Genomic DNA, 19365 nt, shown 5'->3' on the forward strand with positions numbered 1-19365 from the left:
CACGTTCATTCAGAGTTCTGTTCATGCGCTCTGCTACGCCATTCTGCTGCGGCTTCATGGGAACTGTTGTCTCCATCTTGATCCTATTATTTGCATAGAAATCTATGAATCTTCTATTTTTGTACTCTCCTCCATTATCAGACCTCAACCGCTTGACTTTTAAACCAGTCTCATTTTCCACCATGGCTTTCCATTTTCTGAAGGTATCAAAGACTTCTGATTTCTTCTTCAGAAAATAAACCCACACCTTTCTCATAGAATCATCGATGAAGGTGACATAATATAACGAGCCTGCAAGAAATGGAACTGGAGATGGTCCCCATACATCAGTATGAACCAACTCTAACTTTTCAGCCTTGAGTGTCTTTCCAATCTTTGTAAAACTCACTTTCTTTTATTTTCCAAAGATGCAATCCTCGCATAGTCCGACATCTACGCTCTTTAGATCCGGCAGCTTCCCTTTTGACAAAAGTGTCTTCATCCCTTTATCGCTCATATGACCAAGCCTTTGGTGCCATAGGTTTGATTTTCCATCAGCATCTACTGCAACAATGATATTCTCTAAATTTGATGTTACATAGAGAGTACCAGTCTTCTTACCACGAGCAATGACGAGTGCTCATTTGGTAATCTTCCATTCACAGTTTGAAAAGGTTGTGCTATATCCTTCCCCATTAAGCTATCCTACAGAAATCAAATTTCTTTTGAGGCCAGGAATATGTCTCACTCTCTTCAGCGTCTAGGTGTTCTGGTTTGGAAACTTTAATCGGATGTCTCCTTTTCTGACGATCTTCAATGTTTCATCATCAGCTATATGAACCCTCTCAATATCACCACTGACATAGTTCTCCATGATTTCTTGGCATGGGTGGAGTGGAAAGATGCTTCTGAATCCAAGATCCATGATTCAATCAGACTGTTGATGCTTAGAATCATGACATCACCTTTCTCCTTTGTCATGTTGGCAGATTCTTGTGCGTCGGTATCTTTCTTCTGTGCTTGACAATCTCTTTTAAAGTAACCCTTCTTGCCACAATTATAACAGGTAAAATCTTTCTTTCCTGCTCTTGATTTTCCCCTTCTGGATTTCGATCTGCCAATATTTGAATTTCTTTCTGAAGTTCTTCCTCTAGACTCCATGTGCAAGGCTGAGGAGGTTGATGTTTCACCCGATTCTCTCCGTCAAATTTCTTCACTCAATACCAGATCTCGAACATCGTCGAATTTCAATTTGTTGTTTCCCGACGAGCTGCTGACTGCTGTTACAGTAGCATTCCAACTGTCTAGTAGAGATGATAAGAGAATTAAAGCTCAAACTTCATCATCAAATTCAATTTCCATGAAACTCAACTGGATTGTGATTGTGTTAAGTTCATTAAGGTGTTGAGCCACTGATGCCCCTTCCGCCATCCACAAATTGAATAATCACCTCATCAAGTGCACTTTGTTTGAGGCCAATGGCTTCTCATACATACTGGAGAAAGCCGCCATAAGACCCGTCGTGGTCTTTTCCTTTGCTATGTTGAAAGCAACATTGCGGGATAACGTCAGTCGGATAACTCCGAGGGCTTGTCTGTCAAGAAGAGCCCAGTCTTCATTCTTCATGCCCTCAGGTTGCTTTCCTGAGAGGGTTGATATAGATTTTTCTGGTGCATAAAATCTTCAATCTGCATCTTCCAAAAGTCAAAGTCCGCACCGTCAAACTTTTCAATTTTCACATTCCCTTCGTCTGCAGCCATCGCTCTCACTCGAATCTGGCTTCTTTGGATCGTTTCTGACAATTTGTGCGAACCACCGTGTATATAACACCTTTTTCGACAAATTTGTATCGCCGACAAAATTTTACTATTCACAAAATTTACTATTCACATAAATAGTAACCCGAAATAGTAATCTCGCAGAAAAATTGACAAAATTCACAACCAAAAGCTCTGATTACCAGTTGTTAGGAAATAAAACGAGTACGAGTAATTTCTCTATAACCAGATTAGTGAGAATGCGAAATAAAAGCGGAAAAATAATACCCGAAATTGATAACGGAGTTCAACCAATTGTGCTTACGTCTTCGGACTGCTGCAGATCTTTTACTAAGAGAGAAAATTTACAGGTGTTTACAAAACACTCACTACTCACAAGAAACTCTCTAGTATTGGGAGAAAGAAATGATTTGAGATTTTGGAATGATTTTGAAATTAAATAGGTAAGAGTATTTATAGTTGAAGCTTAGGGACTAATCTTGTAATTACCCTAAAATACAATGACTAAATGTATGATTTAACCATTGCCATTTTCAACACAAATTTCCAACATTTGAAATAAGCACCATTCGGTGTCAAACCTTGTTGAATTTCCAACAATCTGGTGCCTACCCTTTGAAAACCCATGCGCCTTTTTCCTTTGTTGAAAATGCAGCCTCTTTTTTTGACTTTAACAATCAAGCTCAAGGTTTCGTTGTTCTTACTCTGTTTCGCCTCTTTTCGCTGCATTTTGTTTGTTTTTCGTTAATTTCGCAAGTGTTTATTATCTTCTTCAATTGATTCTTCTTCTTTGGATTGCTTGAGCTTCGACACTCTGTTTGGAATTGTGTTTGGATGATATTTGATATTCAGAATCTGACTACTATTTCTTACGTCTCATAAGGCAATGATTTGGCATGGATTTTTTTGGTACGATCATTCACTCTGAGCTAATGATTCCAAATTTAACCGAGTCAGTTGGATCGCCGAATTCTCCAAATTTGTTCCGATTCAAAACTCGAGCTGTTCTATTTTCTTCAAAGTTTACGCCAACTTCCCTTCTTCTGCACAGCATTCCTTTTGTTGTTCTTTGAATCGCAACGATATTCAATATCAATTTACATTTGATTACGTACCTTTGATTTATGTTCTCTTTCTTGGATTTTGATTTTCAAAGTTCGATTCAAGTTTCTTCATAAATTTTCAATTTTCATTTCTACATTTGGAGTTTAAAATCTTTCAAAAGCTTGAGCAGGTGATGAAGAAGAGGCGGTCAAGGACCTACCAGAGCTCCGATAACCGGAATATATCATCCTTCAGGTCATTAATCCCATCGAATAGGGAAAAGGCTGAGACGACGTCATGCTTGTCGAGCAGCTCATCCAGTGGCATCTCTAGCGCGCGAAGCCAACGTAAAACGAACAAAGTTGAGAAAATACGAAGGAAGAGGCGCAGCAGCGACTCAAATCACATGCGGCGCCGAGCCAAAGCCATTTTGAAATTGCTTTCCGGTGGTTGCTTCTCTGAGGTTAACATTCGTCGAGTGCTTGGCGACAGTCCAGACACTAGCAAAGTACGCAAAGCCCTTCGAATGTACTCTCTCTCTGTCTTTTTTCTTCTTTACTACGTGTCACCATAATATATCATCCTCGAGTCTGTTCATGTATGTTCTTAGGGTGCACATAAGATCAGTGTAACGAGGAAGTTATTTATGATTGAACGGCTGGAAATACATATGGGAAACTTGATCGTTGGATCCACCTGGCAGAAGTCGTTGGTTATAAACTTTTGACGAATTAAAGGTGGAAGATGGTGCGAATGTTAGATTCTTTTTCAAGCCATCTGTGTTCTTAGGGCCCTACAAAGCACGTACTTTTCTTGCGTAGAACCAAGGCATGTTCATGGTGCATATGACATGTATGAAAATCAATGCTGACATGGGAAATGGGGTTTACCTGTTTTGTCATGTTATCTGGATGTTGAAAAGATAAGCTAATCAAGCTTTCTTGTCTGACCCGGGTGCTCATCAAAGGAGACATCTTTTGTTGCTTTCTTGTTACGAGTGCCTTGTAATGATGGGCTATTTCCTTGTAAGACAAGTCCGGTCCGGTGGAGATGGGACTTCTTCCAAACTGATATGCCGTCTCCACTACCTGCGCAGATAAAGAAAATAATTATGCTTGTTCTATCATAAACAAAATAATCGATGCCTATCATCAATTCCCCTTATCATTGGTTCCAAATATATAAGTTATTCTACTCTAGGCGTCGCTAGTGTTTCCGAACAGAGTAAAAAGGAATGTCACAGCGAACTATCCTTCGTTTGGCTTCAAATGGTTCCAGAAAAGCATCATTATCATCATCATCTATTAACCAAACCGAAGCTCCCTGCAAAAGGAATCACTTGAGTTCCAAGCATTTTGGTAGATAAAAGATGCAAGGGATATTTACCTCAATAGATTTATTGTCTTCAGGCCCAGCTTGATATACTTTATGAGGAGCATCCATAGAAAAATGGGCATCTAGTGGACACACATCGTCTGGCAAGAATTCATTCAGCAGCAGTTCCTGTATGGTGGACAATTTAAACTGCCATATAGTCACCAACTATTAGCATAAGGTAATTACAATAGAAAATACTAGCTCTTTGATAATGCATCAGGGTCTCGAAATTTGGGATAAAAAGCTTTACCTCCGACAAGTTTCCCAAAGTTTTCACAATTTCAGAAGCGAGAGTTTCCCTACTTTGTTCTGGAGCTATCTGAATTTCCGAGAGTCTTTAAAGCTACAGCATCATCTTCTTTAGATCCATAAACATTTGTTGGATGGTCAGGCTCAGTGTTAACTGCCTGTAACTTACGATCGTCCATCAAGCGCAAAAATGGATCATCCTATGGATAATAGAACCATGGCACATCAAAACAAGATCGAATAACCAGTCAGATGAAACCATGGCACATCCAAAAAATGGATCATCCTATGGATTGATATTTTGCATTAGAAAGAAACTTCAACATTATTCCGGAAGGAAAAGCAAGTATGGTTTCGTGAATGAGAAGTTTCATTACATTATTTCTGTAAGTGCAACCTTGGCAGAATCAATGATAGGGCGAATATTAAGGTTGTGTTTGTTTTCACTGTGTAAGCTCTTCAAACCACTTATGTCTGCGTCGCGCAGACCACGCGCAGACATTAGGCTTCGCATACTGTTTGTTTTTTAGAAAACAGAAGCTCTTCAAACGTCTGCGCGAGCTCTTCTTGGTGCAGACTTGGTTTTATATCTTCAAAGGTCTTCAAACCTCTTCAAGAACAATTATAAAATATAGTTATTTATTAAAATAATTTTAAATAATTTAATAAGGTCATTTATTTTAAAATAATTTATTTTAAAATAATTTATTTTAAAATAATTTATTATAAAATAATTTACTTTAAAATAAATTATTATAAAATATGGATTGATTTATTTTAAATAATTTATTAGTACGAATTGATTTATTTTAAAATATGGATTGATTTATTTTAAATAATTTATTAGTATGAATTATTTATTTTAAAATATGGATTGATTTATTTTAAATAATTTATTAGTATAGATTGATTTATTTTAAAATATGGATTGATTTATTATTGTAGTTGTATAGATTGATTTATTTTAAATAATTTATTAGTATGAATTGATTTATTTTAAAATATGGATTGATTTATTTTAAATAATTTATTAGTATGGATTGATTTATTTTAAAATATAGATTGATTTATTTTAAATAATTTATTAGTATGGATTGATTTATTTTAAAATATTGATTGATTTATTTTAAAATATGGATTGATTTATTCTAAATAAATTATTAGTATGAATTGATTTATTTTAAATAATTTATTTGTATGGGTTGATTTATTTTAAAATATGGATTGATTTATTATTGTAGTTGTATGGATTGATTTATTTTAAATAATTTATTAGTATGGATTGATTTATTTTAAAATATGAATTGATTTATTTTAAAATATGGATTGATTTATTTTAAATAATTTATTAGTATAGATTGATTTATTTTAAATAATTTATTTGTATAGATTGATTTATTTTAAAATATAGATTGATTTATTATTGTAGTTGTATGTATTGATTTATTTTAAATAATTTATTAGTATGGATTGATTTATTTTAAAATATGGATTGATTTATTATTGTAGTTGTATGGATTGATTTATTTTAAATAATTTATTAGTATGGATTGATTTATTTTAAAATATGGATTGATTTATTTTAAATAATTTATTATTGTAGTTATATGGATTATTTAAATTTCAGTATTGTAAAACTAAAATTATTTAAATCTCAATATTGCAAAACTCTTTTAAGTTTAAAAAGTCAGTTTATTTATATTTCAGTTCATTTTAGCAGTCTGCAGACGTTAAAAAACAAACAGTCTTTTTCTTGCAGACTGCAGACTTTTGGTCCACATCTTCTGCTGCAGATGCCTGCAGATGTGGTCCGCAGACTGCAGACCTTTTACCTCTGTAAAAATAAACACCACCTAAATGCTTTTGACGAGAATAGGATCATTGAAGTTGCCAAGGTGAAAAGAGATCTACGACGTGACGGTGAAAGTGGCCCTGCAGCATTAGCGGAAGTACAATTGATTTCTGATTTGATAACAAGATATAGTAAACTCCCATAACTAATACTTGGAGGTAACCTACACATAGATAACATGTGCTTGCCCGCTTTTGCACCATTGATCTCTGGTTTGATGTCTTAAATTTTACATGGTATCAGAGTTGGTACTACCGCAAGTTGTTATCCTCTTGATAATGATTTTATTATCCGTACATATAAAGTTTATAATACATGTTTGTTCCTACACTTGAGGGGGAGTATCATAGTAATTTAATTTAATTTAAGTATTCTTTTATTACCTGGTCCAATTTTTTGTTTGTTGAGAGGGGGTCATGAAAGTCGAAGGCAAGAGAAAGCAGACATTGTAAAAATATTCGATTCCAAAAGAGAATTACAACTTTGGGTGCTCACCTCCTTTCTCGAGAGAGATGCTTCTCAGTGACAAAGCTAGCTGGAAACTACGATCATTCAGAATTGAATCGAATCGTAGGTACTGGGCATTGCGATTTCATATATTCTGCTATTCTCCAGCATTACATAAACACAAACATACAAAAATTAAACTCAGAAATAGAATGAATGTCAGTTTGATGCTATGGGTAACCACCAGAAGAAAGTTTTCTTTCCAGTAAGCAGCTTAGACAATCAACTACACAATACATGGATTTAATAAGATCTCCCCATAAGATCCCCCAAATTGATGAAAGCAAGAGACTAATCTGGGTGCTACTAAGCCAAAAGGAATTGGCCTCCTGAGGTTTGACAAATAAAACAACTTCATGAAAAAGATCACAAATTTGACAAATATCAAACAAATCATGTTTATCTTTTGAAACATTCATTTTACAAGAAGTTTTAGGCATATCGGTAAAGAGCAAATCACTGCTGCCTGAATCAGGTCTTGTACTTCCTTACTATGTTAGTCAAACTCCGATGACAATGTCTGACAAGGGTATGTGTCCGACTCCGATATGTGTATTTTCATTTTTATTCAAGATTTTCCTTTATTTGGAGGATCCTTGGAAGATCATATCCATATACTTATGTTTGGATTTGTATTAGCCATGAATGAATAGATGAGAAAATTTAGAGAGGAAATTGTGAAATACTCACGGATTCTGTTTTTGAATTGCTCGGAGGATTTTCATCTGTTGCCAAAGATACCGGTGGACTTATTATAGTGTATGTTCTTGTGTAAGATGACGTTAATCTAATCAGAATCCCATTTTGAATGTTTTCTAGTTGCTTCTCACTAGCAACAATTTCTTTATTCTATAGACAAGCATTCTCCCTTGAGAAGGATTTCTCTTTCTTTAGCTTCTCGAAAAGGGCAGCTGAAGAATAAAAGACGGAGACGGTTCTCGAAAGCGTTCTTGGAATACCTGAGCCTTTCTTTGTTACTCCAGTAACTGAGGATGGTTGAGGGCAAACTAGATGGAACAAGAACAACAGAAAAGATACGGTGGGCTCCGATCCGTATCTCATGGTCAGGGTGGACCATAGCCGGGAGTAATTGATGGAACAATGCCTCGGGAAATGCCTATGTGAACGAAGTAACTCCAAACAAAAAGGGTAAACTAAAAAAAACGAGGGTATGATTTGGATAGGATGGATTTGGAATTGAGGCTATGATCTGCGTTGAGCGATAAATAACACGGATTGTAGTTCTTGCTATAACTGTAATATTTGGGATATTCTCAAAACATCACAGCCATAGCATCAAGAATTGGACCTGCATCACCAACCTGTTCACAAGAAAAAAAATGAAAAAAAACTAAGTAATTAGCTTAGATGATCTAACCCGAGTTTTAGTAACACATCTACTCAAGAATGACAAAAGGGTCTCATCGTATGTGATAACTGTACTAGACAATCATCCACTGCTTCTTTGAAGCTCTTGTTCCAATTTATTATTTCAGTTCCCATAGTTGCCCTCCGTAAATGCCTCATAACATCACTAACTGCACTGATTATTGCTACAGAAGCCTCAACTTTTGAGTCTCTAGCAAGGGATGTTATAACTTCTACAATTTGAAGTTGCACGTCAGGTTGTTTGAGGACACTTTTGTGATCGAGATTCTTAACTAGTACGGACAGCAGAAGGTGTGCATTCTGTCCTGCAAACGTGGGGAAACCGATAGTATCACTTTTTCTCACCGTCTAAAGGTCATATATATTTTTAGGAAAAGCAGAAGAACAGAAAATTAATCAGAAATAGATAATAGGAGGGGGCAGAAGAAAAAAAGGGCATGAGTTCCAGAACTATCTGTTAAAATATGCATTGCCCTTAAGACCGGCAAGGCAATACCATTTTTAGAGGACCATAACTTTTCCTTATCGAAGTAACGAAACATAGACTCATGAATGTGCCGTGTTGTTGTAGCTTCCTTTGCTAGTTTTGCCATATTATGTAAGCAAACCCTGGACCAGAAGCAGGGATTCCAGGCATCTACCCTGGACCAGAGGATGTGTGGGGTCTTCATCAAGACTCTTTTCAGCGATCATATGCATCCTAAACATTTCTTTCATCTTGTTCAGTAGATCGAGTTGAGAGTTTGTGATATCAACCTCAATTTGTGTCAACTTACTTCTCACTTCTTCTTGCATCTCTTTCTGCTCTCTCTCAATTTTGGTTAGCCTATCCTCTATTTCTTTAGGCATTTTTCTTTTGCGGGTGCTGAGTGTTCTCATTACTAGTAGGAACCAAGATCACTGCAATCGGAAATCTTATCTTATTATTCAATGAATTTTTTAATGCATGATTTGGAAATGTATTAAGTAGCACAAATGCAATGCAAAATGAATGTATGCAAAAGATATTGATCAAAAAATAAATGTTCATAAAACAATTCTCAAAGAACTGGCAATATCTATGTACAGTGGGAAAGCGAAAATCGAAGATTTATGAAATGAAATCTAGATCTATCTTCTAGCTCTTCAACTCCTGTGAGTAGTCGGATAATGCATCGTTCTTCATAACACTTTGGCATCATTAAAATCCATATCAAAGATTAATTAAGCAAGCTCACGGTCTTCAGCTTCTCCCCTCAGCATTGAATCTGTAACCCCCACAGACCGATATGGGTAACCCGATCCGATCTGGAGTGTCACATTAGGGCCACCAGAGCAACCTACTGTAAAAATATCAGAAAATTCAAAACTTTTATTAAAACATGTAAAATCATAAAATGATTTATCAATATTCAGAAATAAAACAAGTTTTCAGACTCAGATATAAAACAAAATACAATCTACATGCCCCCTAATCATATGTACCATACTCTGCAAGCAACGCCAGAATAATTCCTTTATTGATGTCGATAGATGCACTGGTTCAATCCTTTTAACCTGAAAAGATGAGTAACAGAGTGAGCTTTGGAAAGCTCAGTAATACAGAACTACCAGATGATGCTGGAAAACGTGCAGATGCGGATAAACATATATTTCCTTATCGGTTCAGACATCTACAGATTTTTAGATTGAGCTGAGGTTTCACTGATATCTCAGGTAGTAACAGACAATGGGCTTTCAGTTCAGAGAAATATTTTGGATGACTGAGTTCAGGAGATCAGAATAGGTTATCTAGTGTGTTCCCGTAAAACCAGTGAAAAGATACAAATCTTTTAAACTATATTTTTAAAAACATAACACTACCCCCATCCTTTCACAATCTGTTTGTGTAGGTTCCCCAGAACCATACACCTAACCCACACAACCTGTAAAGCCCTGAGCACAAAGCCGAGGAACCTGCAGAAATACTTCCTCCAACAATACCCCCAAATAAAATTTTTCATCAGTAAACGAAGATATCAGAAATCAAAACAGAATTCAGATCAGATATCATAACAGAATCCAGATAAGAAATCAGAACATAATTCAGATCATAAACCAGATAAAAAATCAGAACAGAATTCAAATCGAAAATCAGATAAAACATTCATGTAATTAGGGAACACACTAGTGTTTACAGATATTATTCAGAGATACTGGATAATCTTATCGGGCAGAGAAACACATATCTTCAGTATGCCGATAGAATGTCGGAAGTTAGAATCACTATTGGAAGAGTTCATTAACTGATAGAATCGTCAGTTATTCAGAATATGATTTATCAAGATCATCTTATTCGGACATTTTTTAGAAGTTCTACATAATCAGAAGGGTATTCAGAATCCTTTACATCTGAGTTACTTGTTTTTTTTCTAGATATGACCAGAGTGATTTGAGCTGATAAGGAATAACGAAAATTAGGAACTTTACAATCTATGCCGATTTATCGGATTATCGAACAACTCTAGATGAATAGTTCCCAGAACTAATGCTTGTCGACTGGTAAATTCATTATCCTTTTATGGTATTTACTCTTTAATACCACAAATTCTTGTCCATAGATCATCTTCAGAATCATCGCTGAATATATCCTCCAATAGTCCTTATTTCATTTCCACGCTTCCACAATATCATGAAATGCTGATGTGTTTGATTTGTAGTTAATGACCCAGAAGGACAATACATCATGTAAGTTCATTAGCATTCACAGACTCATCCAAATCACTTATTTAATCCTCAGTCATTGAGCTTACTTAGTTCACTTAGTAGTCAAGTCTATCTCGGTTACTTCACAGTTTTCCAGAGTAATTCGGACGTTTCTGAATTTCGATACATATTATACTTCTGTTTAGTTCAATTTGGTACTCGTAGTTGATTTGTCTAACAAATATCCACTTCTTAGTACCAAATGTGATCTAGAGTTGAGCTGAACTGAGTACTTCTAGAATTATCATCGATCCAAACTTGAGGAGACGAACAAGGATTCGAGTGGTATCTATGCTATTCAGGTACTGCCATAGTATTAATGTTGGTCAACTCACTTAAGCTAAGTTCCATAACTTTTAAGGGTAGTACAACACCCATGTTTATTTAGATTCCTTAATTAATCGAAGACATTTACTTAGTCTAGGCCACAAGGGTATTTTGGTGGTCATTTTGGTACTCAATGTTATTCCAGTCATTTCAGAGCTTGAGGATATCCATTCATTTCTAGGCTTAGTAATATTCTTGGGTCATTTCTATTATAGGGGTAATTTGGTCATTTTACAGATCTAGGGTATTTCAATCATTTTCTTTTTTTCCGATCATATTATTTAATTCAAATTTATCATTTACTTCAGTCCTTTCGAATAATTCTGTCAAAAGAGCATCCTCAATAAATTATTCCTCATATATTTACTTATAACTTGGAGATTTACGGATTATCAGGAATTTTATGTACAAATGTGTGAACTTAACGATGAAACTAGTAATTCATCGATTTAGGCATGACTTCTTGAGTACTTTTCCATTGAGGGTCAATTTGGGTTATTTTTTCCTCTCAAGGGTAATCTAGTAATTTCTTAACCATATAATTTCGTATTAAAACTCTTAACCATGATAATTATAATTTAGAGATTCTAGGGTTAATCGATTTCCCAGATAATCTCTAAACTTTAAATTATTCCTTATTAAACTTCTAATATCTTATAAAAGCCAGCTGGGGTTTAGAAATCAGTTAACCAGATTTCCTAAGCAAAAACTAGTATTTTCTATACACATCAGTAGTTTCATCAGATCAATATGTCTTTACAAACTTCTTATCCAACTTCTAGGATCAATTCTTGTCTTTTTACAACATAAGGGTACTTTCGTAATTTTACCTAATCGAAGTATTCATATAATTTATCATCCAAGTACCTTTAATAAGATAAATTATAATTTACATATTCAGGACTGATTGCTTTATCACTCAATCACAAAACTTGTAATTCAATAGAGTCTTAACTAATTTATCACTTAAACCGTATTCGGTTGGAATCCATCCATAATCAAACACGCATAATAGACCAATCATACACATTCATGCATTTATCCATTGTCAACATGTTTAAAAAAGCATAAAGAGGTAGTAATGTATTACCTCGATTTTTGTGCCATACTGATAGACCATTTAAACTCCACTCGAACGTCCTCGATCTTGAAATCAACTTCCAATAATTCCTTGGATACACATCAACAGAAATTTCATTAAAAACGGAGTTTAATTGCGAAAAACGGATCAAATCAGGTGATTAATCAGTCAAAAATAGCTTACTAGGTTTGAATTTGATGAAACAGACTTCGGATTCAGATTCAGGACGTCGAAAAATATAAAATACGTATTTTCGAAAATTTTGACTTTTTGGTCAAAGTCAACAGGTTTGTCTGACGATTTTGAGGCTTTCGGGTTTGAATTTTGAAAAACAGACTTCGGAATCGAACTCAGGACGTCTACAAACTAAAAATATAACTTTTCAAAAAATTTGACTTTTTGGTCAAAGTCAACGGTCAACGGGTCGGGTCAAACTGCCCCAACAGTTTCGGAAGCTCCCCCACGCGCAGGGGCGGCGCATGAACAATGATACGGTGTCTGAAAAATTTCCAAAAATTTTCTAAAAATATTTTAAGCGATTTTAAGACACTTACCAAGCTCGGGTCAAAATTTTGAATGGTAGAGAGCTCGATTCCGAAACGTCAAAGACTTTGACTTTCTCACCCCTTCACGTGCCGGCGATGACAGAGACGTGACAGACACCGGTGGACTCGAAACGATACAAGGAACACGATGGTGTGGGAGGTGTCAAAAACGGGTGACCGGATCGATGTGAATCGAGGGAAATCCAACGGAGATTGAGTTAAAAATGACGATACTTCCGATTGAAATTTACGACAAATGACGCCGATGCACGACAAGTTCTTTAAAGGGTTTTGTTCTTCGGTCGACAACGAACACAATGATGGTTTCGGATCGTCAAACGATAGCCGGATGGTGAATAGATTGGAGCGCAAAGTAGTTTATCGATAAGAGGAAAATGAGGAAAAAATCTGCAGAAACATAGGGGGAGAGATTTATAATTCTCTCCAAAAGAAAAATGGGTAAATTATGAGTTTAGTTACTGAATTTCATGTACTTTATAAAATGGTATGCTAACTTTGCGATTTTACACTTTAATCCCTAATTTCTTCCAAAATACCACTTTAAATTCAATACTTTATAATTTCTAAACTTTAGCCCCTAAATTGGGGTGTTACATAACCATGTTGAGCTCGGATCGTTTCTTTAGCATATAGACTGTCTCTTGATTGAAGTTGTTTCTATTCTGACCACCGATCAATCTCTGAAATTCTATCTAACCCATCGGAAGACATTGTCGTTTTAAGTTCCTTCTAATGCCAACAACTATTTTGGGGATAAATATCTTTGATGATATGTCATATTCATGCAAAAAAATAAAACACAACAAAGCACATAACAAGACAGAAGGAAATCAAGTTATTGAAATAATGATCAAGTAAAAGAAATGTGCATTAAAAAAATCAGAAATGATTAAATTCAATCGGTAAATAAACCATGAATATAATGAATAAAGCATACAGATAAAATTAGAACCTTAACTACATGCATTCTAGTTCTCTTAGGGTATCCACATGGCTCTAGAGATGTGGGCTTACTTCATTCTTTATAATGATCAACTTAAACGAATCGAGTTCAATTCAAGATGACACATTTCCCTATGGCTGACACGGAGAATATATCATCACGAAGACATAGGGCATATAAACCCCGGAAGTTACTTGCTATGTCTGACATGGAGAATAAATTCTCACGAAGACGTCGCTTTCACTCTCACTTAAAAGGGAAGAGCTCATGTATAGAGCTTATGTTATGCAATGGTCCTATATATATATTCGAACAAATGAAAGAATTAACCAGAGAGTAAGTATTTTATTTTTCGAAAAGACATAAAGAATTGTAAATTGGATAAACTTAAACTCAAAATTTCATGCTTTTAAAATATAAGGTAATCAGTTCATAGCTTAACTCTCTTTTTGTTTTAGAAAACAAAAGCATCCCTAGTGGAGTCGTCAAGCTGTTGTAACCGATTTTTATTGATACGATTTTTTATGGAAAATAAATAAATGGTTTTCAATGAAAAGAATAGGAGTCGCCACTAATCATTTTTAAGATGAGATTGGAACAATCATGTAATTTAATTAAACAATTTTATGTTACTAAAAAAATACCAAGTTTTGGTCTGCGAAACCAGAAGTCGGGTTCAGGATTTAGTTAAGCGTGGGGAATGGTTAACACTCCCACAACGCCCAAATTGGTACCTAGTCAATTACCATGTATTTTAAAAATTGGAAATTTTGAGTTCGAAATCGTATTTAATTTAAAATCCACTAAGTATGCATATTTAAAATTTAAAGAACCTAAGGATCAAACCTAAAAAAGGAGGCTCTAATATTAATTTAAATTAATTTTAATCGATTATGCAAATCAAATAATTAATTCAGAACCTCGAGCAAAAACGAGAACCAAATTAAGAATTCTCCTAAATTAAAAGTTTTGGGGCCAAATTTAAAGGAGTCTAAATTTAAGGACTAAATCTAACAAAACAAGTGATCTATCAAGGACTAAAATAGAGGAATTTAACAAAACTCAAACAGAGAATAAATACTTGAAATATAAATATTGTGGTATAATTGCCAAAATAAAAAAAAAACTAGAATAATAAAATATAGAAATTTAAGTGCTAGAATATATGTAATAATAAATAAAGATATAAAATTAAAGGCTAAAAATTAAAGTACCAAAAAATAAATAACAAAAAACAAAAGGATAGAAATATAAATACATAAAAGTAAAGGGTAGAACAAGGAGTCCTCCACCCGAGAAATAATAAAAAAATATTTTTATTCAATAATATAACTTAAAAACCCGACCTGACCCTAGAACAAGGAGTCCTCCACCCGAGACCCAATCCGACCTGATCAAAACAAGTTTTTACCAGACCCGACCCCGACCCGATATATAACTTAAAAACCCAACCCGACCTGACCGAAAATAATAAAAAATATTTTTATTCAATAAAAACATTGACTTAATTGAAAAAAATAATATATAGAGGGGTATTATTGTAATTATTCCTAAATATATAAGGTAAAATTATATATTTTTTCGGGTCGAGTAGGGTCGTGTTTTTTCACCCTAAACTCAAACCCGAACCGAACCGAACATTAAAAAAATCCGTCCCAACCCGAACCCCATTTTTTTATAAAAAATCCGACTCGATCGGGTCGGATAGGAACCCATCGGGTTCGAGTCTCATGCCCATCCCTAGGTAGAAATATAAATGCATAAAATTAATGCTTAAATTAAAATTGCATAAAATAAAGGTACTAATATATAAATTGCTTAAAAATAGAGACTGGAATATAAATAAAACAAAAGGGCACAAAATTAAAATAAAATAAAAAAGAAATAAACGCATATAACCATAAATAGGGACAAAAATAAATAGAAATAAAGTTAGGAGGTCATATTTATGTCGGTGTCATCTGAGACATGTTCAATTTGGTCACCGTTTATGTCAAATTTTATTGGATCAATCGAAAGTTACAAGGAAATTTATGTCATTTTTACATGATCAATTGAGAAGCAGAGCATGGAGTAGAAGCATGTTGAAAATAAGCAATCCGCAAGACAAGCATTGCAAGCTTCTTAGTCCTGTCCACATCACATTAGTTACATCATAAGAAAGCCTTGTCAGTTTTGCTGCAAAGAGAATGCGATAATAATGGCGAAATGATTAGTGATACTTGTTTTTGGATTATTTTGAACTCGGGTAGTAAAGAATTGGGTGATATTGATTACCTTCCGGAATAAATTTATTTGGTATCAAGTGGAATGGATCAGCTGTTGAAGAAACTCATGCTGACAAAGAGGGGCATTCATTATCAGACAACTGCAATTCTGAGATTCTATATACGATATAAAAGCCTAAAGCAATTACGTAATTACTACCTCTTTTTCTGCATATATTTATATACTTGAAACACTCCAATGCCCTACTCAAGGTTTTGCACCAATCTCTGCAGATAGAAAACAAGTAAGCAATATTAACATGTTGAGAATAGAAAACACGATATATTGTTGTAAAAGTGGATAAATGAAAAGGGTAGGATGCACCCACCCGATGCACCCAAATGCGTGGGATGTGAGCAATCTTATGCCAATCCTCACCAATGTCCTTCTGACATCTTTCCGCCAAATAGGGACTTCGTTCTATAGATAAGACTTTCAAATTTGTGAGCAAAGAAAGCCAGCTCGGAATCTTGGCATTGCCCCTCCATCCATCCAAATAGAGCACCTTCAGATTAGGATGGGGCTGGAGGTCTTCGAGTGACTTCTCTTCATCATCTGTAGTGTCGCCCCATTCTAAATCCAATGATTCCAAATGTTGCTTCTCTTTCAAATTAGCAGCCCTGAACTCCTCTTTTGCATTTTTCACCAATCCCAAATTTTTCATACTTAGATTTCCCCTCAAATTGTTAAGTCCACCCAATTCACTTAGATCTGCAGCAGCAGCAGCACCATCGGAACCACGTTCATCCACCACAAACCGGCTTAACGTCTGAAGCGAAGTCAGCTTCCCTATTCCACGTGGCATATGAGTTAAACTCCAACAACTGCTACATAAAAGATGGGTAAGATTCACCAATTTTTCAATCTTCTCTGGCAATTCTTGAAGCTCCCAACAATGGTCAAGTTTCAGCACTTGCAAATTTAGTAACTTGCAAATACTCTTCGGGAGGATCTGAAGATCTCCATTCCAAGAGAGATCAAGGTACTTCAGATGTTTCAACTTATGAATGGAGCGTGGAACTATATCAAGATCTAAATCATCCAATTTTAACACACGCAAACACCTACAGTTTGAAATTATTAAATTCCAAATCGTCTCACTCCTATTTCTATTTTTCTGTTTAGGAAAGGACAACAAAGTTCGTAACTTCTTTCCCTTGAACGAAGGAAATATTTGAAAATCAATTGTTATATGACGATATATTTCATCAACCTCGCTTGTATTTGAATTTGAGTCTAAAATTCTACTCTCACTCCCTGCTACTGATTCAGCAAGATCATGCATTAAATCATGCATTTTACATGTCATTTCTGCGCCGTTGTACTCTACTATATCTTGAAAGAAACTTCTTTCCGCTAACTCTTTAAAATAATCCAACCCAATCTCTTGGAGAGATTGATTCGGCTCTGATTGCTTTACAAAACCTTGTGCAATCCAAAGTTGAACAAGTGTTTGTACTTGGATTATATAATCTTTTGGGTACAGTCTGCAATAGGCAAAGCAATGCTTCAAATGGGCTGGAAGATGGTCATAACTCAGCTTGAGTGTAGGCAAAATTTCACCATCTTTTTGAGATATCCTAGCAAGTTCATTATCTTTGAAAGAACGCCACTCTCTTTCAGTTTCCTTAATGGATAGCGTACTAGCTATAGTCCTTAGGACTAAGGGAACTCCGCCACACTTTTTCACAATCTGCTTTCCTATTTCCAAAAAGACTGGATTTGTTGAGTCCGCATCTCTTTGCTCAAATGCTATTTGTTTGAACAAAGACCAAGCGTCATCATCAGACAAACCTTCCAAAACATAGGGTTGACATTTACTAGTAACCTTTGCTACTCTATGAGAGCGAGTAGTTACTATTATTCTACTTCCTCTAGCCCCACCCATCAGTAACTTCTTTAAGCTAAACCATTGTTCTCCCTCCTCGTTCCAAATATCATCCAAAACAAGCAAGTATTTTTTCCCATCAATTTTATCTCGAAGCTGTGTTTGCAATTGATCGATCTCGAGATTTTGATTGGGTGCTTGATTAGTCACGGATTTGATAATATTCGCTACTATTGTTTTTACATCAAAAACATTGGAAACACAAACCCACATCCTCAACTCAAAATGACCACTAACCCTTTCATGATTATAGACAAACTGCGCCAACGCAGTCTTTCCCAAGCCTCCAATCCCCACGATTGGAACCATGATAACATTCTCTTCACTATGGAACTCTTTTTCTAGCAAGAGTTTTAGAAGAGCTGCTTTATCACCGTCCCTCCCTATTATTTCTTCTTTACCCACAAAAGAGTGCGTATGCCGCCTCCTTTTGGCCGTGAAAGGAGTTTCCACGGAAAGATCACGCTCTACCAACTTTAACTCACTGGTCTGACTTTGAATGGAAGTAAATCTGGCCTTAATGGCCTTGATTTTACCACCCAATTTGCGACCATAAGCAAACTGGTTTGAGCTTGAGAAGAAAACACGTACCTCTTTGGTCAGCTTGTTCCCACTCATCAGATCCTTCCGCAAGGCTTCAGTATGGACATCATCCAGCAAGTCTTCCGCATCATACAGTGCATCTTTCAGCTCATGAAGCCAAACTTTGACAACATTGCTGGTCACCGATCGCTCTTCCGCGTCAAGCAGCACAGCTTGGATTCTGGTGACGGTGCGTTTGAGATCTTCGAGATGATCTTTGAAATCCCACCACAGTCCGATTTGAGAGAGAGCACGGGAGCCCAATTTGGCAATGAGCCCCGCGGCAATGTCGAAAGCAATTGCTTCGGCCATTGGTGGTTGAAACACAAATGAAGGCAAAAGTGTTGGGTTGTTTGCAAGAGGAGATGAGATGAAATGCAGGTGTTGATAATACATTATTATATTATAGATTTTTAGTTGGAGTGCATGACCCACCAGCTAGGGAAGGTGTGGTGTTTATTTCTCCCACTAGTAAATTTGTACAGCAAAGTAGGCCCTTTGGCCTCAGAAGACGACATAGAAGCTTTCAATGGTGCAAGCCAAGTCCTCCATGTAGTCTCCATGATTTAAGCAAATCAATGCAAAGCAGGGCCCTTTGGCCTCAAATGTCATAAGTTGCGCGTTTTTTTATTTAAAAGATCATGACCACTCCAAGAAATTTCCTATCATTTTCTATGGAATGTTCTTTTGTTTTGAAATCAATCCGTATTCTTTCAAAATAATATGACATACCAAATTCGGGTTCAGATAAAGATCAAATCAATACTATTCCAATACTTGAGTCTAATGGCTATGGCTCATCCTTAGCACC

The 19365-nt window shown here is 35.6% G+C and overlaps 1 protein-coding gene and 1 long non-coding RNA gene across 4 annotated transcripts; both read right to left on the reverse strand.

Annotated features, from left to right (window-relative positions):
* Positions 1-4045: 4045 nt before the first annotated feature.
* LOC120158104 lies at positions 4046-4634 on the reverse strand. Its single transcript, XR_005519199.1, has 3 exons — positions 4429-4634; positions 4188-4325; positions 4046-4124 (listed from the first exon to the last, which is right to left on the reverse strand). It is a non-coding gene; the product is annotated as an uncharacterized LOC120158104 (long non-coding RNA).
* Positions 4635-15756: 11122 nt separating this feature from the next.
* On the reverse strand, positions 15757-18932 carry LOC120158096 (putative disease resistance protein RGA3). 3 transcript variants are annotated; one of them, XR_005519196.1, is made up of 4 exons: positions 16413-18932; positions 16244-16311; positions 16094-16153; positions 15757-15946 (listed from the first exon to the last, which is right to left on the reverse strand). XR_005519196.1 is itself a non-coding variant. In XM_039169027.1 (3 exons), exons 1-2 carry the CDS (start codon positions 18864-18866, stop codon positions 16288-16290), a joined length of 2478 nt encoding a protein of 825 aa, XP_039024958.1. In that variant the 5' UTR covers positions 18867-18932; the 3' UTR covers positions 15757-16153; positions 16244-16287. The 3 variants fall into 3 exon arrangements, 1 of the variants encoding a protein (XP_039024958.1); XR_005519195.1 differs by having other exon boundaries at positions 15757-15994; XM_039169027.1 differs by having other exon boundaries at positions 15757-16153.
* Between the last annotated feature and the right edge of the window lie 433 nt (positions 18933-19365).

Source organism: Hibiscus syriacus, unplaced genomic scaffold, assembly GCF_006381635.1.
Source record: "Hibiscus syriacus cultivar Baekdansim isolate YM2019G1 unplaced genomic scaffold, ASM638163v2 tig00111303_pilon, whole genome shotgun sequence".
Lineage (NCBI taxonomy): Eukaryota > Viridiplantae > Streptophyta > Magnoliopsida > Malvales > Malvaceae > Hibiscus > Hibiscus syriacus.